We start from the raw sequence: 24,663 nt of genomic DNA on the forward strand, positions 1-24,663 counted from the left end.
CTGCACTGACCCGCCCGCTGCCAGCTGCTTTTGGGGACTTTTTCCTCGAGAAGAGGAGTCAGGAGATGCTCCCCATCACTTCCTACAGCTGAAAGTCGTGTCCTCCTCCATACACCCCGTTAGATTTTGGGCTAGCGCTTTATCCCAGCCGCTCCGAGGATGCTCTGCTCTCCCTTCACGATGTACAGCAGGAACATGAAAGCCCCAGGTTCCTGGCACGTGCCACTGCGACATCAAATCTCCAGCATTCAGCATCTTCCAGTAACCCTTCAGTTGCTCCCTGTACCGACCATGCTGCCCTTCATCTCACACAGACAGCCGTGCGCACACTGGACACGTGAGAGCTTTCCCATCCTCACCAGTCTCCCTAATTCCTTAATTAAGGTCACGAGTGTCCTTAATGCAACTGAACAAGACCTAACCCATCCATATTTCCCATGTCTCTGGTGGTGCTCTAGCTGTTCTGACGCTTTTTGGACTCTTTTTTTGGAGCTCTGCACCTCCCCAAACTTCTCCCATATCACTGGTGTTGCTCTCACGGGCACGCACAACCCACAGCACTCCCCAGCAGACCGTGCTCTCCTTCACCAGCACGTGCCCATCAAACTCTTGCCTGGCTCCACCAAAGAGCTCTGTTCCCACCGAGCCACAGCTCCTCCCTTGGCCAGGGAGCTTGGTCACCACCAGCAGCTCCATTTGGGAGGTCACTGCTCGGACCCCACCAGGGCAAGGGGCCCTGCTGCCCTTCTTTGCCATGCCATGGCACCTCACAGTGCCTCCAGCTCTTCAGCAATCCCATTTTCCTTCACAAAGCCTCCTTTGCCACCGTGGCAGCAGGTGCTGTTCTCTTCCTGCAAGCCCAGCTCTTTCTCTTTCAAGACCACCCCCCTCTTTGTGCCCGGGCTCCTTCATTATTCTTTCATTTTTCTCTTTTGCTGCCTCCTGATCTTTTGATGCTGGGTGTGTGTGCACGTTTCGTTCTTCTCTTTGTTGTACAAGTCTCTGGGCTTTTCTTCTCTTCTTCTCTCTCCCCTCCAGTTGCCTTGCTCTCCATTCATTGCTATTCCTTCCTGCTTTTCTCCAGGCTCTCCTTGGCTTTGAATTCCAGTGCCTGCCGCATCTCCTGCGTTTTGCGTCCTTGTGCTTTTGCCCATTCTCCATTTCTCCAGGGAGGAAGGGACGATGACTTGGGAAGCCATTGCTCCTTTGTAGCCTCTTATTTCCCCTTTGCAGGATGTAAGCCTCGGTCCTTTCCCCACTCATTTCCATCCCGAGGAACCCCTCTCCATCCCCTTTCCATTCCTGCTGCCACTTCCCTGGCCAGCCCAGCTCGGTGCCAGCAGTGACCAGACCCTGCTGCTTGCAGCACCACAACCCCCAGCCCGCGAGCACTGTGTGATTACACCCACGGGCTCCGTTTAGGTAAACATATGGAAATAGTGCAAATGGAAAACCCCAGGGCAAGCCTCCAGTGCTCTCCTTGAAGGCTGAATGTCACCGTGCTGTGACAGGTGACGCCTCCCTGTCTCAAGAAACGCTCTCGGCTCCAAGATGTGAGCTCTTCTGATCTGGGAACACCAAAAGAGGCTCTTCGTGCCCCATAATTGGGGAAAAAGCACGCATCTCCCCTCTGCAATGACACCTTACAGAGCACCTCTGAATTACCCCTCTCTGCTCCCCCACCACCACCCCTCTCTGCATCCCCTGCCTCCAGCAATGCGATGCCACACATGAGAACCACTCCAGGTTTTTGGCCACTTACAAAGGTTTTCACTTCTTTACACAGCAGTTTTTAAAGGTTCCCTGCCCTGGAATGATAAAAACCCTCTTTTCTCTCCAGCATCTCCCCCTCCTTCTTTCTACCGGTGCCTGCACTAATTGATTTTTCCTCTGCAGTCGCTCGTGGTTCGTTTTTTCCCCTCTTGTGCCATCCAGCGAGCAGCTCAATAAACTGCTCGGCGACCGGTTGGGGCCCTTTCCATCCCCACCCCCACCTGAGCAAATACCCCCGGAGAAGGAAATGTGAAACATTAGTTTAACCGCCACGGACATTATGTGTTCTTGGCTTCTGCTCCTGCTGGGAAGAGTTCTTTCCAGTCTAAGTGATTTTTTTTTCCCTTTTCCTCTTAAAAGCCCTTTGATTTTCTCTTTATTTTCCTGCACTCCATCCCCACTGCTACGAAGCCCAACTACAGGAGAGTTTTCTGCTTAAAATCACCGTTTCGCTTTTCCCCACCGGGACGATTAACCCGGTGCAGTCAGGGTTAGCCGGAGCCTATCCTCCAAACAGAGTCATCAAGAAAACACCTAATTAGACCCCGAGGAGCAGTGAAGAGGAAGATGCGCTCGGATACAGAGTGTGTCCAAACTTTGCTGGCCCATTTGCCAGCCCACCTGATGAGCAGTTTCAACACCAAGAAGGGAGAAAAAGCAAGCAAGGAGCCTCCTCCGCCTGTCGCTGTGTGGTCCCCAACCTTGCTTTTACACCATGCTTCATCCAGCGAGACAGTGACACCAGCGTGATCCAAGCCTCCTTCCTGTTCCTTGCAAACCCTCAATCCCAGACATACTTTGCCGTCCCGGCCCCACTAAATACGGTGACAGGACCCTTTGTGGCATCTGACAACAACATCTGGGCATTGCCCACCCAGACGGGCTGCTCTTCATCCCCCACTGGAGATTTTGGAAGCTCCACATGGACCAACTCCACCTGCACCCCCAGCCAGAGGAATGCCCAAACCTCCTCTCCAAATGTGTCCAGACTGCAGGCACCTCACCCCTCTCCTCTTTTCCTCATTATTATTTTTTAAACAAAAAATAACCCCATAAGGAGCAAGCATCCCAAGAAGGCTCCCGAACACAGGAGCCTTTTCCGTGGCCACATCTTGCGCTGCTGCTGCTCGCTCCCAGCCCTTCCTTTCTCCAGGCTGAGCCGCAGCTGCCGAGCACCACGTGCACACCCCTCCGCCAAACTCTCCTCATAATAAGCAACACTCCTGACACTCGTGTGAAGCACTTTCTGCATTTACAGCACATTATCAGGTCTTTCCTACGACTGAAGAAGGCTGAGCTGCTCCTCTTGCCTTGTTATGCACTGTACAGCCTCCCGGTAAGGTTTTAATAAGTATCACAGTCTCGGCTCCTGCCTGGATATCAAAGGTAGCAGGATAAAAGCAAGTTTAAAAGCAGCGGTTGTGCAATTGGCGGTGGCGGGGGGGCCCCGCAGCACAGCCTGTCTTAGGGGAGAACGGCGTGAGGCCGGTGGGGGGGGGGTTGCCCTTTCAGAGACTCGAGAAGTCAGTTGTTATCAGGAAGAAGGGAAAAATAAAGACTCAATTTGCTTTAGAGATGCTTGCTGAAGAGCTGCAGCCGCCTCGGTGCCACTCCGAGAGGCGGAGGATGCGACAAGTGAGACGGGAACGATTCGGGGTAAGCAGATCTGGCAGGTACCTGCTGCCAAGTGACACCCAACGGCACTTTGCTACCACGAGCAGAGGCCATGGTCCTCCAAAACCCACCCCGGCTCGTGGGGAGAGGAAAGCAGCGAAACACCGACAGGAAAATGGATTGCACCGACCAGAAACTAACAGTAACGATGCCGACAGCCGGGAGAGGCTTTAATGAAAAATCTATGGTGAGTGGGATTAAGGCAGTACAGAGGAGGGTTCTCTAAATAAATCAGAAATAGAGGACATCTGAGGAATACCAACGACCACAGTTTGGTAGGGGTGGACAGTATTGATGGTCACTGCTGTGCTCTGATCCCAAAGCAGCGCCGCGCCGTGCGGAACCGCTTCGGCACACAGGCACGGCGGTGTCAGCCAGCAGATTTTTCAGAAATACTTGCAAATTGGGAACTATTCCTTGTTAGCAGATATCTACAAAGTCCCACCAGCGCCTCTTGTCAGCCCAAACACTATCCCACATTTCTCCAGACCCGATGCAAAGCCACAGAAGAAAAGTCCCCCACCAAGCCTGCAGGATGCTGCATCAGTGGTACCGCCTGACCGTGCCTGGCTCTGCAGCATCACTCTAACTTCTTGATTAACCATTTATTATGCTCGGGAAAGGCTTGCTCTCGTTCCCTCCATCCCATTTCTCATTACCTCCTCCTACCTCCTCTGCTCATCCTCCCTGCCCTCTCCGCTCTGCTCAGCTCTCTCTGCCGCAGCGCTCGCCCCGCTGCTGCCTGCGTTTTGCTGCCTTCCCTCCCTCCCTTCCTCATCCTCTGCTGCCAGAAGGATGCCAGCCTTGCTCTTTAACACCCACGGCCTCTTCCAAAGCACTGACCCTCAGCTCCGCATTCAGGCCTGAAACACATCCTGGCTCTTGCAACAGCCCGGGTCAAGGGGCTTTGGCTATGCCGTGCCTGCACTGCTGGCACCATGGCGATGTTGCAGTGCGACGTGGTGCAGCCTCCTGGCTCACTGCACCTCTGAGGACAGGCGGTGGCTTTCCAAGAGGTCACATTTGGGGACAAGAAGTGTCCCTGAGGTCCTGGGCACCCGTCCCTGTGCTCCAGCGGACCCTGCCTTCACTCCTCTCCCCAAAAGTCACAGTGCCCGGCTGCATTCATCACCAGCTCAGTGCAAGCAACAGGCTTTGCCTTCCACTAATTGCTCTGACAGAGAAATTAGAGCTCCTTTGGTGCCGTTAGTGCCAGTAAAGCTGCTCTGCTGTGCAGGCTCCCCTCAATTCACCCCCTGGAGGTCCAGTTGGTTTCCCTTTCACCAGGGACAGAAGGAGCAGTGTGGGAGCCCCTGGCCCCACAGCATCCCCCGGTCAGGCTCTTCATGATGAAAGCAGGATCAGGCAGCTCACACTCTCCTTGCACTACACAAAATCCCAATCTCTCCATGTTCAGGACTCTCCCCACCATAGGCTGACACGCCAAAATGCTGCTCAGATGCCTGCAAGCATCCGTCCTGTCGTCATGGGGAGTCGCCGGGAAAAAATACAAGGGGAGAGAAAAAAGCTCTCTGGCCGCCCGCCATCTCCGCTCTTATAAACCACTGTTAACTGCTGTAATGAACCAATCCAAGAGACATATTAATAATGACACGAAGAGACACATTTACTGTTGATTGTGACTCACTGGCAGATTTATTGCCGGGTTGCTAGGAGGGAAGGTTTGGCCCTGCAGTAGCGCAATTAAAACCAAATTGAACACAGGGACAAAGAATCAATAATCTATCTGGGCAACTTTTAGTTTTGCAAAATACAAATATAAATTAATTGACCTGAACACGGATGCTAACTGGGCATCACTGCCTGCTCGTGCGGGGAGTGCCGCCGGGACGGCTGCCTCCTCTGCAGAGGAGGGTCCCGAGCTTGGCGCACGTATTTAGTGCCAGGAGAGCTCGGACAGAATTGGGGCTCATCCCAGGAAAGTGCATGGCCTGCGTGCATGAAAACTGCTCCCTGAGTGAAGGGCTGTGCTGTTCTCCCTCAGCTCCTGTCTTGCTCGGCAGTGCCTCTCGCTCTGAGCCACCACAAAGCAGCGCTGAGCGGTGCTGCTGGAGCCAAAGCTGGAACAGAGCAGGATTTGCTTCCCTTGCCACCCTGTCCACGGGACAGCATGGAGGGATCTACAGATGGATTTTCTTGGCAGAACAAATGAGGCAAATTGTGTGCTTTGAGCCTTGCTACCAGACAGTTGCTTTGGATGCAAACTGTCCCTCGCCTTCCCCTTTCCAAGGCCGGGGAACGGCGGCACTGCAGCCTGCGCTCCCTCTGCTCCCCTCCGCTCCTCGCTGCTGCGGCTCTTGGCACCGGTGTCTTTGTGGAATAAAAGGATTTTTGGCCTTGCTTTAATGAGATAAGATAATCGCACGGGGATTTTACTAGGCAAGATATTGGGCGTTAGGTGCCGGAGATTTATTACGAGCTGGAGCATGAAGAGGAGGAGATGCAATCGCTCTTGCTCTCGTGCTAACATGCTCCTTGCAGCCTCTGCTGCATCCCCACGTGCTGCACCAGCTCTGCCTTGATGGAGCTCCCTGGGTGGTTCATGGTGCAATTGCTATCACCCAGCTCCACCAAAATCCTTGGGGAAACAACTGCGGCTTGGTGGGAGCCAGGGAGAGGGGTTTCTTGGGCACCTGTGGGTCAGCACAAACCCACCCATCCCAGCTCGACCCGTCCTCCTCCGCAGGGCGAGGGGCTGTTGGGTTGCACGGAGCTGCCGGCTGGTGTAATTTCATTAGGCAGAAAGCATTCAGGTACTTCACAGGTGTTGACTGGATGGATTAGCATGATTAGAGAGCAGACAGAATAAACCGATTAAACTTGGAAGATGGACGGCTCCTGCGTAAATCACCGAGGGGTGGAGGGGATGCTCCGTGCTCTGCTCCCCTCTTCCCAAGCCAAGCCCTCCCCGTTCTGCTCCAGCATCACCTGCACAGAGCCCCACCACTAAATCCCATGGGGATTTGGCAGGGAAACCAGCCCAGAGCAGCCCGTGCAAGCAGCAAGATGCCCAACGTCACCGTCTCCCACGCCTGCCCGCACCTCGTGGGGAGCTGACAGGCTGAGGGAGGTTTTCCCTGCTTTGATCAGTGGCTGTAATCGAACCGTGCCTCTTCCAAATGAGAAGGATACATAAATATATACATATCCGTGTTGGAGGCTTCTCAGACACATGTTGAGGCTGAGAAATTTTTCAGATTTGCTCATTGCAAAATCAATACCCATCAGCTGTTTGAAATTAAAGGAAAGATTAGGTCCTGGTTTTATACACGCTTTATTGTATTCCGAGAGCTTTCTACTCAGCCAGATAAATCTTCTTTAAGAGGATTAGGAAACTTTCATTATCTTTATCTAACCTGAACTAACACTAACTCTGAAAAATTAATCTACAGACCGGACAAAAGCCGATAGCTGGTGCAAAGGAGCTGGGATCGGAGGCACCACCCCATGGAGCTGGGGTGCCGAGCAGAGACCTCCAGCAACGGAGCCCCCCAGGAAATGTCCTGGTGATGCTCACGGCCAGGCCAGCCCCACCACCCCATGGGGTCACCTTGCTGGTGGGTAAACACAGTTTGGATCCCCTACACCGATATCCTAAGGGTGCACCCACTGCTTGTGCCAGGGTAGTGCTTGGTCTGCTTCCATAGGGAGCATTTCCAGGCAGGAGGGTTTGGGGAAGAGGGATTCATGCTGGAGGGTGGGGGGCCAAGCAGCTGACCAAGGTCAGGCAATAACCAGTGCAAAAAAGGCTCTCAGAAAGGCTCTTTGCAGCCCACACTGCCATGGGCACCTCTGATCTGCCAGCAGCGAGATCCTCCCCATCAGAAGAGACTCGGGGATGCTGCTTTTCAACCCAACAGCAGCTGCTATGCCAACACGCCCCCCTACGAAGCCCTGTGCCAAAAGCTCTTTGCAGCCCTGCAACGACTTCCACACGCTCACACAATCTGCTTTCCTTCCTGCAGCCTGGTGCAGTTGCCTTCGGCTCTCCTGCTAACAAATCCCCGCTGCAGTGACCCGAGCAGCGGCCACGGCTCGTGTGCACAGCAGGGATGGGCACAGGAGCAGGAGAAGGAGGGAGCCAGCCCCAAGTTCAGTTTCCAGCTGTTCTCCTCCCCATGTCACAACCGTACAACACAGCAAGGTGCAGAAGCACGACTCCATCTCGCCTTGTATAGTGAACACTTGTCCCGATCCTTGTCCCCCAACTATTCACCACCCAAAGCAACGGATGCTGGTCTGATCCCTAAATCTTCACCACAAGAGGGTCTCCAAGCCCTTAGCCAGCCTGGACACCCTCCTGCTTGGCTGAACAACAGCAGCATGAACGTTACGACTCACCTTGCACGATGAGGTGGACTCGTGATGTCTTGGGGTGATTGTCTGTCTGCACGGAGCAGGTGTAGGGGCCCTCATCGTACACGTCCACGTTGTGGATCTTGATGCTGTATTGAGTCTTGGTGTTGGAGAGGATGACCACGCGGTTGTCTATAGACCACTTGTCATTGCCAGCGTACAGGATGGTGCTGCGGTTCAACCACGCCACCCGCGTCACCCTGTCATCCACGGTACACCTGCGAAGGAAGAGCAGGAGGGTCACCAACCTGGTCCAGCGTGCACGGAGAGCATCCCAGCTCCAAAAATGTGTGGGATGGGAGCTGCACCACCAGCTCCCTGACCCTGATATCCAGCAAGAACCCCATGTGCCCAATTCACACCATGCCCACCACGCCAGCACCACGCATCCCCCATCCCCAGACATCTCACAGAACCAGCAAGTTCCCTTTATTTTATTTTATTTTTGCCATGGCTCTGGGGAGGCGCAGATGAAAAACCCATTATGTTTGACCTCCGCGCACCGCAAAGACTTCCTGCACCCCCTGCTCGCCGAGGATTTCAGATGAAGCTGTAAAATTTGCTGACAGTTTGGCTTGTCAGCACAGCCCTCGAGCCATCCCGGTGTGATATACACCGCCGCGGCGGGGGAGAGGGGCCACGCACACGTGCAGGGAGAGAGGAAGGAGAGAAACAGCCAGAGACGGCGAGCCAGCACGCAGGAAGAGAAGGGAACATTTGGATAAGCAGCTGTAAATCCTACAAGTGCCTTGAAAACACAACACAGTCATTTCAATTATTTATTTCCTGCCTGGCTCCCTCCCTCCCTGCTCCCACCACGAGACGCGTGAAGGCTGGGGAGCTCCAGTCCGTGGCGCTGACTTACGCTTGGCAAAGAACAGAGGGAAAAAAAAAAAAAAAAAGTGGAATTAAAATGTTCCCGAAGAACATGGCTTTTTCATTCCATTTGATAGATTTTCTCGATCTATTTACTTCTGGCCTTCGCTGCCTCCGCAGTACCCGCAGCCAAACCACCGTGCATTTGGCTAAATTAAGAGCTGAACATTTCTCGGGAGCTTTGCTTTTCCCACCCAAGGACCGCAGCCGAAGAGCTTTCTCTTGGTGTGAGAGCAAACCAGAAAAACAACCCTAGGCACAAGCTCGTGCTGGCGGCTGCAGCTTTGTGCAGCCGAGATCTTAGGGAAAGGCACCTGAAGTGAGCCGAACAGCTCCCACAGGTCCCTCTCTGCGCGTCTGTAAATTTGGAGGCAGGCAGGGGGGCTGCCCTCATCGCCATCAACATCTCACACAGAGGTTCGGGGTGCTATATGCCTCCCATGCCGGGCCTGACAAGCATCAGCCCCACGCAGATTGTTAATCAGCTCGACGCAGGGTATTAATCGGGCAGAGCAGAGGGGAGGCACTTGGCATGTTTCAGGGTCCTCCTGGAGGCTCGGTTCGGAGGCACGAGCAATACATCCTCCTGTAAATAAGGCATTTTCCCCTTGCAGGAGCTGTACCTCCACACAAGCCACATTGCACGTGGATTCCTGGAAAGCCCGAGGGTCCTGAGGCTGTGCCACGCTACGACCAACCCTCCTGGAGCCTGCCTGGACATGGAGCACCCTCGTGCCATCCCCCCTGGCAGGAATTCACATTTTGGGGCCGGCGTCCTGGGTGCACCGCGTGGAGCTGAGCCCATTCTTGCTCAGCAAGGTGGCCTCGTGCCAAGCGTACAGCACCGGCCTTTTTGGGAAACGGAGCCCTCCCTCCACTCAAATTAACTGGGGGAGAGCTAAGCGCAGCCTAGTTAAGTTCAGCCCTAGGGGATTTCAGTCTAGTGGACTATTACTGCTGTCTCACTTCATTATAATGAATAATAAAGAGATACTTACACACGGTTTCTGTAAATTATTCATTGCGTGCACTGAAAAATCAGGGCAGTAATATGTAAAACAGACAACTTGCATGTCTGTGCTCGTATAAATATCCAGACTAAAGCCCTCCGAGGTACTCCCGGGTCCCCTCATTAGGGGTGAAGTACAAGGACTAGGGTTTGAAGTGACAGGGAAGACGCGCTCGTGCCGTCTCTGGGAATGTTCAAACACCACTGCCCGGCCTCGGCTCACACTTTCTGGGGGTGTTTGGGGCTGGTAGGAGCCCCCTGGCAGCAGGGGCTGCTTGTTTTGCAGCTAATTCTGGCATTTCAGGCTTGAAACCACACCTGCATGAGTCCACGGTGAGTCCCGTAACACAGGCAGATGTGCTCCTATGGGGAAGAGTGAGGATGGCATCCCCCTCCCTTGCCTATAATACATGATGAATTGGATTGCTCTTAAAAAAAAAAAATCATAGTAAACAGGAGAGGGAAGCCCTCATGCTTCAGTGAAGGCAGGGACCACCCCCACCAAGCCTCTCTGCCTTGGAGTGCGACATTTGGCACCTGCGATGCACACAGGTCTACCACGGAAAGGGCTGGGCTTGCTCTCCAAAGAAAAGAGAGCTCAGGAAAGCCATCCAGATTTCATCAGAAATTACCAAAACGTGCATTTCTACAAGGGCTGGAGCACGAGAGCATGCCACAGATACAGCAGCACCTCCAGAGACAGGAGGAGGCACGCGGGGTGCCTTTGGTGCGCTGCTGGGGATGCTCAACGCGGCGATGGGCTTGGGAACACCTCTGAGCAAAGTTGTGCTGAGAGCAATGAGACAAAAGCCCCTTTTCCCCATTCCTCTAGCCCTCTCTTCAGTCGCTGCTGCTTAGTAGCTCAGGTAGGAGCAGATCCTTTCTGCTCTGCAACTGCAGATGGGGTTGGACCCCCAAAAAAAACACCCTTGGGGAGCTCTCCATGCCCTCTTGGTGACCCATCAGAGCCAGCAGAAAAAACGTAGGCTGGCCCTGAGAGCCTGCCTTTCCCTTCTCTCCTTCCCACCCCAAGATTTCCTGGGCCCTGGAAATCAGCACTTCAGAGGCACACGCCGATAAATACCCCGACACGAGGAGTGCCCTGCCAACTTCTCTCCCAGGCTCTGAAAGCGATATCCATTAGCTGCTAAGCTGCCAGCACTCCCTCTCTGCTGAGCCGTCTTTGCTACCTATTTCCAATTGACCAGGATTATGATAATGTCTCCGGTAAGCAAACAGGTAAAGAGACTTCTTCAAAGTGTTTAGATAAAGCAGACAAGCTCTGACAAAGCTGGATAATAAAGCAGGCCAGGAGGTTTTCCCTTGAAGGGATCTAATTAAGAACAAAGACAAACCCACATTAACAGTCTCCTGGAGGCACCATATCCATCTCCAGAAGAATCGCTCCGTTACGAGTCCGGAAGGGACAAAAGAAAATAAAGGATGTGTCAGGCAGGAGGGAAATAACCCCTTCCTGTCTCCTTGGTTCACCTGGAGAAAAAAAAACATCAGAGAGGCAGGGGAAATAGCTCAGGATGGAGACGCAAGCATCAGCCCAAAGCCTTACCTCTCTGGACCTGCCTTGTCCCAGCTTCCCCTGGCAGCCCTTCTTCATGCAGTGCCCCCCACCCCACCTGCTCCATGTCCACCCCACTCAGCTCCTCGTTTCCTCCGAGCAGAGACCTCTCAGAGCCCGCAGCATTTCAGCTGCCTCCCACTGTGTCCTCCCTCCACCAGACCAGCTCGGTGAGGAGCGAGGGCGAGACCTGGATGCTGTGCTTTGCCCGAGCTCCGTTCCTCCCCGTGCTCCCCCTGACAAATGTGTCCTCTGGCAGGTGACATCTCCCTGGCCCCGTATTTATCCCCTTGCTCTTCAGAGGGACCGAAGAGGCCGTACTGATGCCAGCACCCCATGAGAGACAAGGGCGGTGAACCCAAACACAGCAGCGTGGGAAGATGCATGAAGGAGGGAGCTGGGGGCACCGGCGCGCCGCTGCTTCCCCTCTAATTGCACCCATTCCTCATCCATAAATGCTAATTTTGAAGTTTTCTGAGGAATTATTTCACTTAGTGTCAACAATACAAATAACTCCGCGAGCTTGGCCTTTGTGTTTGGCAGCACTGTGTGACCGTCCCCCTCCTCCCGCACCTATTAGCGGGGACCCCCGCGTTGCTCCCACGGCAGGCGCCTGCCCAGCCTCATTAATGACACTGACAGCACTTTTCCCATGCACGGGACGTGAAATAACACCCGCTGTCTTCCTTCCCAGCCTTTCTCTTTCCAGATCTCGGGCTTTACCTGCAGCAGTGGCTTGGCCAAGCACCAGGACCAAGCCTGGAGCTGAGCGGAGTGGAGCCAGGGCTGTCCTCACCCCTGCGCTGCGGGGAGGGAAATAACGCGCCAGGGACAGCACGAGGCTTTTTGGTACTAGTTTCCCGAGGGATGGGATGCTTGGGACCCACATAACGGTGCTGAGCATCCTGAGCAGCCCAGAAAATCTTTTTGCACCTGCAGAGCGTGGCTGCAGGAAGAGCCAGAGCCTCAGGGGAGATGCTCAGCTCCGGATCGACCTGCAACCCTCCCGCTTCCTTATGCAAACAAACAGATCCATACTTTTAAATACTTTTACAGTCCTTCAGCCCCAAACCATTTTTCACTCCTGTAGGCAGCGTGTCTCTTCAGAATGACAAATGGAGATGCCAAAACCAGTCGCAAAGTCGCCAGCTGACCCAGTTTTCAGAAGCTAAAATATCTGACCCAGATCGGGAGCAAGGGAGAAGTGACTCAGAGCCACACCAGCGCAGAGGACCCTGTCCTGGGGACAGGAGCACAGCCTGGGGGTCCACGGGCAGAGCTTGCCCCAGTTTCACACCAGGGTGCAGGAGGCTTTGGCACCCACTGCAGGGACACGGGGTGCCCATATTATTGTGATACCCAGACATGGAGGGGTCAGGAAGGCTCTTGAAGGTTCGCAGCCCCCATGTGGGTGTCAAAGCCCCTCGGCAGTGATGGCACGGTGCTTTGGCACGGGAGGCTTCCAGCCAAAAAGCACCTGTCTGAGGGGCAGAGCAAGCTCCGAGGCACCTCTGGCTTTGAGAAGCAATTGTTGGTTATGTTTGCAGGGGAATCCTGCTGGGATTTTTCCTTCTTTTTCCAGTGCTGCTCCAGCTACAGAGCTAACAGGCTCTGAATGCCTTTTATTCCAGGCGGCTGGAGCAAAGGCAGAGGAGATTTATTTGTAATCATCGGAAATAAACACAGCTCCTCAGAAGTAAACACAAAAGAACAGAACCTGGCTGAGCTCCCGCTTCGTTAAATATGCAAATTAGAAACAGGCCATCAAAACACGCAGCTCCTCTAATCCTCTCCCAACAATGTAAAGCGTCAAATTAGCCGCGGGTACAATGGCATCTGCGGCGTGTGACGGCGGGTCTCGCACAATAACTCCCCGAGGGCAGGACCGCGGCGGCTGGGCTTCCGTCACTGTCATCCTGATATTTATTCTCAGGGCAGAGGCGGGAGGATCTTCGTCTTATTTCCCAGCTCCTTCTGCTGGCACCCTTCTTCCTGGCTGGGCTATCTGTGGTTTCCCTTCTGCCCACCCCCTTTGGGATGCGCAGACCCCTTCCAGGGTCCCAGACTCGGGTTGTGTGTCCCTGTCCTTCCTGCTAGGCGAAACCCTGCTCCTTCCAACTAGACCCAAACTCCTCTTTTAGGGCCAACACAATCCTGCCCAGTGCAGGAACCTCCAAGGCACAGCTCCTCTTCTGGCAAGGACGCAGCAACAGCAATTTCCATAGCGCACGTCCCAGCCACATCCCCGTGGCCAGCCTCAACTTCCATTTCTTCTCCTTTTTTTCCCACAACCTCCCTTCCTCCTCCCTCTGCTCCACATACCAGCCAGCCCCATGCCTCCCACAAAGCCCTGCACTGCCAGCTCTCAATTTCTGAGAGTTTAATTAATCGCCTGGCCCAACACTACAGTGCTGCTGGGATTCCCCAGGCGCTCTCAGACGAGCTGAGGACCACCACAAATCCTCCCCCCTTAGCAGACCCCCCCTGTCCTCCAGCATCCTTCGGGACCCTCCTCTCCATCCCGGCTGGGATGCCGTGTGGCTGGGCTGGCCGGGGAGGTTTTTTCTCCTCCGGTTCCCCCGCGGCACCGTTTTTGCCTGCCCGTTCTCCAGCGCCAGATATAGAAGCTGCTCCCCGTGAAAAATCAAAGCCCAAATTGATACATTAGAGGTTGCTAAATATAAAATATCCATCTGCAAAGATAATAAGGCTGCGAGGGCCGGGGCTGTCTTGTTACTCCATTTCAGAGAGTTTAATGGTGTTTTGGTCCATGACTGCAGCTCCCAGACATTAGAATAATAACAAGATGATGAAGAAGGCGGGAGCTGTCTTTGCGAGGCATCACAAGTCAAGACTTAACTCTCGCCGCGAGGCCCCGAGGGGGTGAAACCGCACAAAACAGCACCAATTCTCCACGGCAAGCTCATACCTCGGGGCTTCGTGCAGCCTTTTGGATACCTGGGGGGCTGCAGAGGTTGGGGTTGATGCCAGGCTCGAGCCGACGTCGATTTAGGGGGGGGTCTGCGCCCACTCCTCAGGCAACAGCCCCGCTGCTGCTCAGCTCGCTCTAATTGCTCAACGATACACGGCTCTGCTTGGCGTTGATGCCTTTCAAATGATGCTTTTCGACACCAGCCTGAATTGGACAATTTAAAGCAGCCCTCAAACACAGCAAAATAAAGCTGTCTCCCCATGGCTGGAGCACAAACCTCACATCTCCACCACTACAAACCAATTTCCAGTCCCTTTCCTCCCCCAGGTCTGAAGGGCTGTAGGCAGATTACGTCCAACACTTTGGCATTCCAACATTCTGTTTTTTTTTTAACTTTTTTTTTTTTTTTTTTTTAACTCTTTTACATCCAACAGGCTCACTGGCAATGATGCCAATGCCAACACGGGCTGAGCTGTGCTGCTGACAGCTCCCAGACTAATCCTGCTGGCACGGGGAAGGGACAAGCAGAGAGGAACGTGGTGCCCGCATCTTCTCCCCAAAGCCCTTCACTGGATTTTCTGAATTAATGCTCCGAATCGAGCAAATCCAGCAAGCGCAGTCAGCTCTTTTAAGGTGAGTTAGGCTTTCCTTCTCATTCCTAAAGCCCTTCTTTCACTTCTCATTTCTTTTATGTTCGACTTGCAGGAACAGACGCAGCAATGCCTCCCGACAACATCAGTGAGACGGGGCCGGGCGCTGGGCACGCTCCCTTCCAGCTCCTGTTTGATTCCACAACTGCTTCAAAACGTGAGTTTCTGATGAGAAAACACATCCATGATTCAGAACCCCCCAGCAGCCTGCAGAAATGTTTGTACAAAGTCCAACGAGCTCCGGATCAGGGCCCCTTTTTGCAGGGCCCCATCACGTTCCTGCCCTGCACAAAGCCTGGAGGTAGGGCTGACACCAAACCTCTGCTGTGAGCACCCCAAAAAATGGGTTTCCCAACCTCCAGTGTTGATCCTGAGTTCTACCAAGTCCCATCTCCTCCTGCACACTTGTCTGTGCTTGGACATCTTCCCTCCTTAGCAAAAAAGAGGACTGGATGCCAAGACAACCAGACCGATTTCTGACTCCTGGGGTCACTTCTGGTCCCGAGCTGTTCCCTGGGATGCTCTGTGCCTCAGTTAATTTCTTGTTTGGAACACGTATAAAAATAATAAGCACTCATCTCTCTCTTCTCCACCTGTTTCTGCCGATATCTCTGCCAATTCGTGTTTATAGGATACGTTTCTCCATACATCTGTGCCACCATATTTCTGTCCGCTGCCACGGCAGTGGGAAACCACCCAGAGGTGCAGGCGCTGAGCTCCCAGGCATCATTCCTGAGCAAATGTGCCCCGTGGCAGCTTCCCAGGGCTGTAGCAGGAGGTGTTATCCATGCACCCACCGTGTGTATGGCCCCCAGCTCTGCCTGCCTGTGTTTCTCATGGGACAAATGTGCCTTTGGGGCCACACGGATCCATGATGTTTTGACACCTAAGCCAGAGGAAACCTGCATCTGGTTGCTCTCAGCAACCTCCTTCCCAGTATGTCCCAGTACATCCCAGCTCGCTCCCCTGACGCTGAAACCCTTCCTGTGGACCACAGCGGGGCTGCTAACAACCAGCCTCTAACCACAGCCCCGAATTCCCCTTGCTCCTCACCCCGCTGTGCTGCTCGGTCCAGTTGTGTCCGCACACCCGTCGCAGCAGGGAGGATCAGAGTCAGCCTTAGCCCCCCGGGGGCCGACAGCCGTTATTAGCTTAATAGAAATCTTCATAAGAAAATATGAGGCGGCAGCAAAAGAAATAAAGCGGGAGGCCTTTTGATAGAGCAAATCAATGGGGATGTTTATAGAGCAGATGGCACTTAAATGCTAACATCGGAATAAGTCAATGCGTGCAGCCACACCTGATCTCCCGAATGGAGATGAAAATGAAGGCAGCGAGCCGGGCAGCCAGCCCAGGAAAAATGCTTCTGGAGGGAGCCCCAGCTGGGCTGCCCTGCCCTGGTGGTGTGGGCTTTGCAAGCAGCCCAGCACGGTGCCTTCTCTTGCCCAGAGAGGCACCTAAATACCTGCAACCTGTCCCCAAAGTCAGGCCCGGGACAAGGGCGAGACTGGCCTCACAGACACTGGTTTGAGGAAGGTTTGAGATGAGTTTGAGACGAGCTGAGCATCCTCCCAGCTCCTCTCCACAGAGACTTCCAACCTCGGTCAGCATTCACCATCAGGGCATCGCTGCTTCTCCTGGCAAACATCACCTGGAGCACCCCAGGACCATGCAAGGAGGGAGGTGGCTTCTCACCAGGGAACCCAGCTCTCCTCTCACCCCATGCTGCTCCTCTGTGCCCCAACAGGGGGGAAAGATGCCAGGAGAGACCTGCTGAGGCTCTCGGCAGCCCAAGGGATGCGATGAAGGGACCGATCCCGAAGCCCCCCCAGGCTCACGGCACGCCGGTGTTTACCGAGCCCTGCGCCGGCAGCGTGCGCGCCTCAATCAGCGCCTGTGTAAGAATTCAATCAGTGCTAATCTAACACAATGCAGCACCTGCTCCCTGCCTGATTTCTAGTGTTCTTCAATCAAAAGGAGGAGAAGAAAAGCAGAGTTTATTGCTCACGGTGTTAGCAGCCCCGAACAGCCGAGAACCTGGAGCCTTTCGACGTGTGTGGTGTGGGTTTTGGGATGGGTTTTCTTTTTTCTTTTTCCTAGCGCTTTTTTTTCTAATTTTTTTTTTTCCCACCACCTTCACAGGCAGGCAGAGACAGAAATAACTGTTTCGCTGTCACAGTTAGCCATGCAGTTAAGTACGGGTAATTAACGCGTGGCGATGCCGGGCTCCGACCGCTATGACTCAGCCGTCCTGGTGGGGCTGGGGACGGTCCCAGCATCTCCACTTTCAACCCGGGACAACGCGGGCACGGCTCTGACGACTCGAGCAGTGTCCCATGATCACAGAAGAAGAAAGGATGTTGGCGAGCTGATTAAAACGCAGGCCAGGGCACACCTGAGATGGAAGGAGCCGCGGCACAGCCTGAGCAAACTGATCCGACAGCTGTCCTGGATGGCAAAGAGGGAAAATCGGGCCAGGACCGAGCAGCTGCCACCAAAGCCCAGCATGAGCCCTCAGCACCAGCACGGGCTGGCACCCACAGACGACTCCACAAGTCCATCAGTGCAAAGAAAAATTGTCCTGAGGTTGGACACCGCCAACAGACACCCCAGCCCTTCTCCCAGCCCACCGTTAATTACCACAAAAATATATTTGTCATGAGACACCCGCTCCTATCGCCGCGACTCTTAAGGGTAATGGAGAGGTTTCAGTCTTTGGAGGATAAATCTCAGGCGCTTGGCTGCTTGCCCGGGAGGATTATTTTACATCAGGTTGAGTTCTGTAGTAATTATCTTCAAAACAGCTGGACTGCTGGATAAACTCGCTGTATCTTAATACACAGTACAAGAGCAAATACGGAGAATTAAACTGCAATTTCAGACGGGTCTGATAGATAGGCGGAAAAACCACTTGCCGGTGCTTTGGAGACTGAGGCTCAGGACTCCTCAAAGGTTAGGTGTGGGGAGGCATTTTTTCCATTTGAAATCAATTCGAACTTCCCCCGAGACAGAGCGCGGGGGGAGGAAGAGGTTCCAGATGAAGACGTTTCACCCCAAAGCTCCCACCGGGTGGAAAAAGAAAGCACCATTTCCCTGACCCTCACAGCTGAAAAATCAGACAGCATTTGATCCTTGCCCGGCTGGAAAGCTTGACGGTTTGCACAGCCTGGAGGTTTCGATAAGAACCTGAACTTCTCAAGCGTGGAGCTGCACCCTGCCCTCCCCAGCAAAATGCAGCACATCAGGTCACCCCGGACAGACGGACGGATGGATGGACGGACCTACTGCCAAGTAGCACCCCCAAACGCCAAGTGCCCAGACACCAGTGGCCTGGAAAAATAGAGAAAAGAAATCAACTCTCCTCCGTGTGATGGTTCCACGTGTGAAAACCCTGTGGGCAGGACGAACAATGTCTAAAAAGAGAGAAATTCTGCCGATGGACAACGAGGCCGTATTTCATGGTGAACGCTACGAAGCGCTCCTGCCAAATGAGAGCTCTGCAAATTAGCCGGGTAAGCAATCAGCCCAGGAATATAATTGCCAATTTGCAGAAATTTCACCAACAATTAGGCAAAATAAAATAACCCACCAGAGGAAATTCTCAGCTTGGCGCGCCCGTGCCTCCACTGACCTGCCCGCTCTGCACCCGCTCGCTCGTCGCCGGTTCGGAGAGCAGGGTTGGCAGCTCCGAGCAACAGGCAGCGAGGAGCCAGACAACGTCCTGTCGTCTTTGTGTGTTTGAGATACACACCTAGATTTGGGTATTTTTATAACCACCACAAAAGCCTGATGCCGCCCAATCCCATCAGGTCAAGGTGTTCAGGTTGACACGGATCAACCACCCGCAGAAAAGCCCAAATATTTCCTTTAAAGCACCCCAAAAGCAAACACCCGAGGATGGTTGGAAGACCTTTGAGCCGTCCTGTCCTATCCCCACCCTGTGCCCCCATCAGGGCTCTCCAGAGCCCCCAGCACACCCCGTGGCCATGGAGAAGACCCCATAGCACCAAGAGATGAAGATGTCCCGATTGCAAGAGGCAGACAGAGCAAGGTGGCCACCAGGAGGCCTCTCCATCCCTCGAGGGACGTGTCCTCACCAAACGTCCCAATTCCGGGTGCCTGATCCTGGGCGCCCTGAGGGGCATCCCCGCAGCCCGACGATTTCCAGCAATTAGGGGGGGTTTATTTGTTTGAGTTGTACATGAATATACCAAATTGCATTATCAGATCATAGTCCTGCTTCTGATTTATTCCTTCTTTGTTCTTCAAGTCTTCGTACATCTAAGCAATTAACCTCTCAAAGAGCTGGAGAACACATAATTATCCTCATTTGTCTAAACGTCACCAAGATGGCTGCCTTTCAATTAACCTTCTGGGAATGGAGGAAAGTTGGAGTGATACAGTGATCATTTCCAACTTCAGCGCAGGCTTTTTTTTCTTTTTTTTTTTTTTTTTTTTCCCTTAAAGTAATTTAATTGAAATATTCAGATGATAAAATATAGCCAGATAACTGTTACTGCAGGTAACGGGATCAAGAGGGGGCTTGCAACAGAAAAAGAAGTCAAACGAGGTACAGCAATGTTATAGCAACACGCAGCGCTCCCATCTAGGAATATCAAAAGCAATTTGTGCGTGGTAATGAACGGAGCCATCCACCCGCCCCTGCTGGGCCATGGGGAAGGGCTGGCGGCATCGCTACCCGTGGGGAAACTGAGGCAGGACCAGCCTACAGGACCTGGATGCCAGACCCCGAGCTGGCCGCACGCCGAGGGCACCTCTTCTGTGGCCCGTAACAAAGTTAAAGCCGGGGAGGTGGTCACGGCCGGGCTGCTTTCGCCTTTGTTTGCTTTAATAACAGCCCCGTTTTGCTGAGATAGCGTCTGACACGCCGAGCGAGGGATTAATTCCCACCCATCGCCTCGCTAATAAATATGCATCGCTTCCACCAGAGAGTGCCAGGTCAAACTTTGCACCCATATTAAGAAAGACACCAGTGTTGTCTGTCGCATGCGAATAATATTTATACATACCCACACGCTCGCGCAAAGAGATACGGAAAATAAACAACCCAGCTCCCAAGTTCATCGCGTCTCCTCCCTGACAAGCGTGGCTTCTCGATTCATCGCCGTGCCGCGGCTTCGCTCCCAGCGTGAAATTGAGCCCTCCAAAAAGCAATTCCAGCTCCGGTGCCCCGCCGGGCACTGCTTTCTGCCTCCCGTCCCCAAAAAAACCTCCTCGGCCCCGGCGCCTCGAGGCGATGCTTGGGCTTACCCGGAGGGAACGGCACGGGAAAGCAAGCGGGTCCCTGGTAGGGACTCCATAAAACCACGTCTCTCCCAGTGCATTTATCCAGAGAGATGAAGCGAGGATAACACAATAGCCATCGAGTTTATTCTCGGCACAGGCTGACGGCGACATAATTAAAATGCAAGCTGGAGTCAAGGTACCTATCGATAAATCTTTGCTTTTGGCTCTTAGGCTTGACAGGAAGCCTATACCTGGCGAGGGGAGTTCAGACAGAGGGGGAGGCACGAATAAAGGCTCTGGTTTATGGACGGCCATTTTAATGTTTCGTTTGAGTAATGGGCCTTGCAAATTAGCACCCCGGCGGCCTGAAATACATATTTTTCCAAGGACATGCAGGCTCTCGATCCGACAGGTGATGTGGGCAAGCTGTCCCCGAGGGGAGCTGCGATCTCAGTGCTTCTCAGTTGCAGTCATATTTTATCCCGGGCGGGATGACTAAGAAGGCGACAGCAGAGAGCTCAGGGAGGGGGGGATCCAAAGGCTGGGGGAGGAAATGGAGCAGAAAACGACCCCGTGCGAGACCAGCGAGGGGCTGACGAGCGGCGGCAGCAGGGAGCGGCCACGCAGCCCCGGAGGGAACTGATGCTGCAACAGCCCTGGCTCTGTGCAGCTTGGTGCAGGCAGGAAGGGATGACACAGCATGGCACGGCACAGCACGGCATGGCACGGCACGGCACGGCACGGCATGGCACGGCACAGCATGGCATGGCATGGCACGGCACAGCATGGCATGGCACAGCATGGCACAGATATGTCAGGCACGTGCGCCCACCTCCCGAAGGAGCTCATCCTGAGCATCACCACATTCACCAGGGTGTTTCTGCATCACCAACCCCTCACTGAACGCTCAAAATTAAGGATTTCTTGCTCACAATGGAGCTTGTGTGAGTGTGTGGGTCTGGCCTGGGTATTCAGAGCGGCCGGAGACACCTCTGACACGCCAGGTTCAGCAGGGAGAAGGCAGGATGCCTGGGCTGGGGTGTAGGAGCGGTAGCAGGGATAAGCGAGCCTGCAGGCAGCTGCCTGATGCCCACTGGGGCTCCAGCTCCTCCAGTGCAAACAAGGCAGGAAAGATTGAAAATCCCTGCATTAAATAACTTGGAGAGGTCGGTCGCAAGAAATATGTGAGGCTGAACACGAGGGGGAGCTCGGGCTGGAGCTCACAGGGGAGCAGAGAGCAGAAAGTGGAGCCTACCCGCCTGCCCCCATCCCTCCCTCTCCATTTGTCTCCCTCCTCTCCTTCCTTCCCCCTCTTCCCTCCACCCTCACCGCACCTCCTTGCGCATAATTCGCCCTGCCATCGCCTCCCTGCACTGTCACAGGCTGTGTGCATCTCCCAAAATCCGTACAGAGGGAAGAGATGCTCGGGTACCAGGAGGAGGCTTTGGAGCTGTCCCCAGCTGCACGTACCTGCACGGTGCTGTCCCTCCGCACCGATGCTGCTGCATGGTGCTGTGCGTGTGCACGGGGCTGTGCTCATCCCCGAGCTGAGCTGCAAATTGTTTTGAGTCTCTAAGTAGGCGACAGACGCTGGTATTCTCCTCCTTGTTGTCCCCACAGCCTCCTGCAAGAGCCATGGGGTGACATCTCCACATTGCGCATCCCTGGTCCCTGCTGCTCCTCTCTTCCTAAATAACAAAGATGTGGAGACAAACACGGCCCTACAGAGCCCAAGTGTGGCAGGATCGGGACATGAGAGCCTGCTGGGTGCCTTCCCTGTCCCCAACCTGTTGCCTTAGGGACTTTGTCTGGATTTCACTGTAAGGGCTCAGGGATGGGTCTGAAGCTGGAGGCTGCACCCTGGCTCAGGGTGTCCCAACAGAGTTTGGGAGCAGACTGGATGGGGCACAGTCCCCCCACAGCACCATGCTGCACTGCATGACCCGCTAAGCCCTCCTGGCAGCCCTCATCCTGCCTGCAGCATCCCCATCACACCCCTCATACACCCTCAACACATAACCTGCTCCTGGCCAGGCACAAACCAGCACCAGTGGCACGACCCAAAACATTGTCTGGACGGCTGCACTGCGGGGACATTGGATTTTGGGAACGGGCGGATCCATGCGCCCCCCTGCTGGCTTCGGGCTCTGGGATGTGGTGCAGGCAGGCAGAGGTGAACCCATCAGCAGGGGCAGGAGTTTGAGAGGCATTGGGGTGAGGAAGCACCGATTCGGAGGTACTACACCTGTACCCACACCAAGATAATTCTGCTTTACACGCAGGCATCTCCCTCCAGCCACACGGGTTTGACCCACAGCCCTCCGAGGAGAACGCAATGACTTTCTCTGTAGGCGCTGGGCTGAGCTCTTAGCAATCGCAGCCATCAAGGGGCATTAAATTTCATTTATAGCTACCCGAAAGCTGAAAAGAGTGGCCAAAGCCACCCTGGACAGTTAATCTGCAGTCCTGTCACCTCTCCAAGGTTGTTCTGGGAAATTCCTGCAGCCTTTTCTACCCATAACGACAAAAAAAAAAGAGGGGGGGGGGGATGGTGACGCTATTTTTGCCACCCGAATGCACACGAGCAGGTACAGAGAAGGAAGAGGGAGGAATGGGCACACGCCCGCAGGCATCATTTTCTCCTGGCAAAGCTGCCGACTCAAGGAGAAACATAAAACCCTCGATGAAGGGCTTGTCTAGTTTATTATAACATCGGCTTTAATTTATGCGCCTGCCTTTTATGATTGTTCTCTATCACTGTTCCTGGGGCTTATTTATAGAGGGCCATTAGCACGGAGAGCAAGCCCTGATGAGCGAGCATTTGCAGCGTCTGCCAGGGGACCGGGGATATAAACCGAGAGGAGGCAGCGAGCTCCCGCACGGGGCTGCGGCGAGTCCTCTCCCCGAAAGCCGAGAAGGATAATTTGATCTCGGAGCCAGATACAACTTCATTTCACGTGGCTCTCTTCGGGCAGGCTGCAGCCTCCTTCACTTGCACTCTGCTAAATCCCCTAGCCCCAAACTCGAGGACGCGCTGCTGCAGCAAGGGAAGGGCAGGGAGCTTCGGATCTGCTCAGTGAGCCCAGGGACGTGGGGATCAGCCTCTGAACGGGGCCAGAGTGCTGGGAGTGGGTGAGGAAACGCCTCTGGAGCTGATGGCAGGGACGGCAGCACGGTGCTGCGTCAATTAGACAAAGAGAAACGGAGCCCAGCGCGCTGGCAGCGGCCCCAAGGAGTGAGGCTCCCGCGTCAGCACCGCGGGGAGGCTGGCACCCGGCGCAGGGAGGCAGCTGGTGCCAAACCAGCCCCGAAAGGGAGGATGGAAGGAGGAGGGAGGAGGGAGGAAGGTGGTCTCGACTGCACCAGGAGCATCGCAGGCTGTGCGCGGGGGCCCTGACTCACCCTGCTGCATCCAGAGGAGGAGCAGGAGGATGAGGAGCGGGAGGATGAGCAGCCATGGAGGGCCTGCTCCCACCCACGCCTTCCCCGGAGCCCCATGGGGGTCTGAAGCCTCCTTCAGGTCTTGTGGAAATGCAGCAGGATTTCCACACAACCTGTTTGGACAAAAGCTTGGTGAGGTGAAGATGAAACCAAGAGCCCACCATCACTGAGCAGCGTTACAGGACAGGGAGGAGGCTGGGGGAACAAACACCACATCGGTCCCACCGAGCTCCTGGGGCTCTCCATGAACCTCTGCAGGCAGCTTTCTGCTGTCACACTGGCACTGAGAGCTCACAGCATGCTCACGGCAAAGCCTGTCCCCAAAACCCAGCGACGAGCACGGAAAAACAGACAGAGCGCTCGGTTAAAAAAGCAGCTGAGCGGGTAGGTGGGTATGTTGGCAGATAGAGATGATGTAAAATGAATTTGTACGATCAAAGCCTTCCCATACAGTTCACAGGTAATTTGCAACGAGAACAAAAGCTTTAAATTCATCCACTAAATTATTCACTACAAATCGTCCTCCCCGCTCCCGTGTTGATGTCCTTCAAGCTGCTCTCGGTGGTGATTACGTCCCCTCGGCGCAGGGAAGCAGCAAAGTGGGCACAGCCACCGACCCCACACCAAGGTTTGGGATACAGAGAGACCTGGGGACAGCAGGCAGCTGCCCTCGGGGGAGAAGAAACTTCAGGCTTTAAGCATCCCTGGGGTTTCTGCTTTTTTTCTTCTTATTTTTTTTCTCCCTGTAAGAAACTCCTGGAGTAGATGATGTTGAATTGTTATGGGATGTGCTGAGAATGCCCCGCGTGGCCAGCTGGAGCCTCATCAGCTCCTCTTCCTCCTCCCCATTCCTGGTCCTGATTAAAGTTTCTGCTGGAAGAGCTGGGCTAGCATCAGGCACGCTCCTGGGAGAACCTATTTTAACCAGCTGCAGGGGCAGCGTGAGCATCCTCACCCTAAGATCAACAGGTTTGGGCTGGAGAAAGCAACCGCATGAAAGGGATAGGAGCTGAAGCTGCCTCCAGGTGCTGGGTGCCCAAACATCTCCTGATGGAGCAGGTCACCAGGAAAGAGCTAGCAGGGGCTCCCTTCAAAGCCGAGGTGCTCA

General features: G+C 54.3%; 1 protein-coding gene across 11 annotated transcripts in view; it reads right to left on the minus strand.

Moving 5' to 3' along the window:
* LOC101804279 (opioid-binding protein/cell adhesion molecule homolog) overlaps positions 1-24,663 on the minus strand; it is a 324,486-nt gene that overhangs the window by 14,057 nt on the left and 285,766 nt on the right. For all 11 annotated transcript variants that reach the window (XM_038167592.2, XM_038167588.2, XM_038167587.2 and 8 more), the window contains one exon: positions 7,810-8,042. In XM_038167592.2, coding sequence (XP_038023520.1) covers positions 7,810-8,042 — 233 coding nt within the window. The remainder of the gene's footprint in view (positions 1-7,809; positions 8,043-24,663) is intronic.

The sequence above is a fragment of the Anas platyrhynchos genome, chromosome 25 (genome assembly GCF_047663525.1).
Source record: "Anas platyrhynchos isolate ZD024472 breed Pekin duck chromosome 25, IASCAAS_PekinDuck_T2T, whole genome shotgun sequence".
NCBI lineage: Eukaryota > Metazoa > Chordata > Aves > Anseriformes > Anatidae > Anas > Anas platyrhynchos.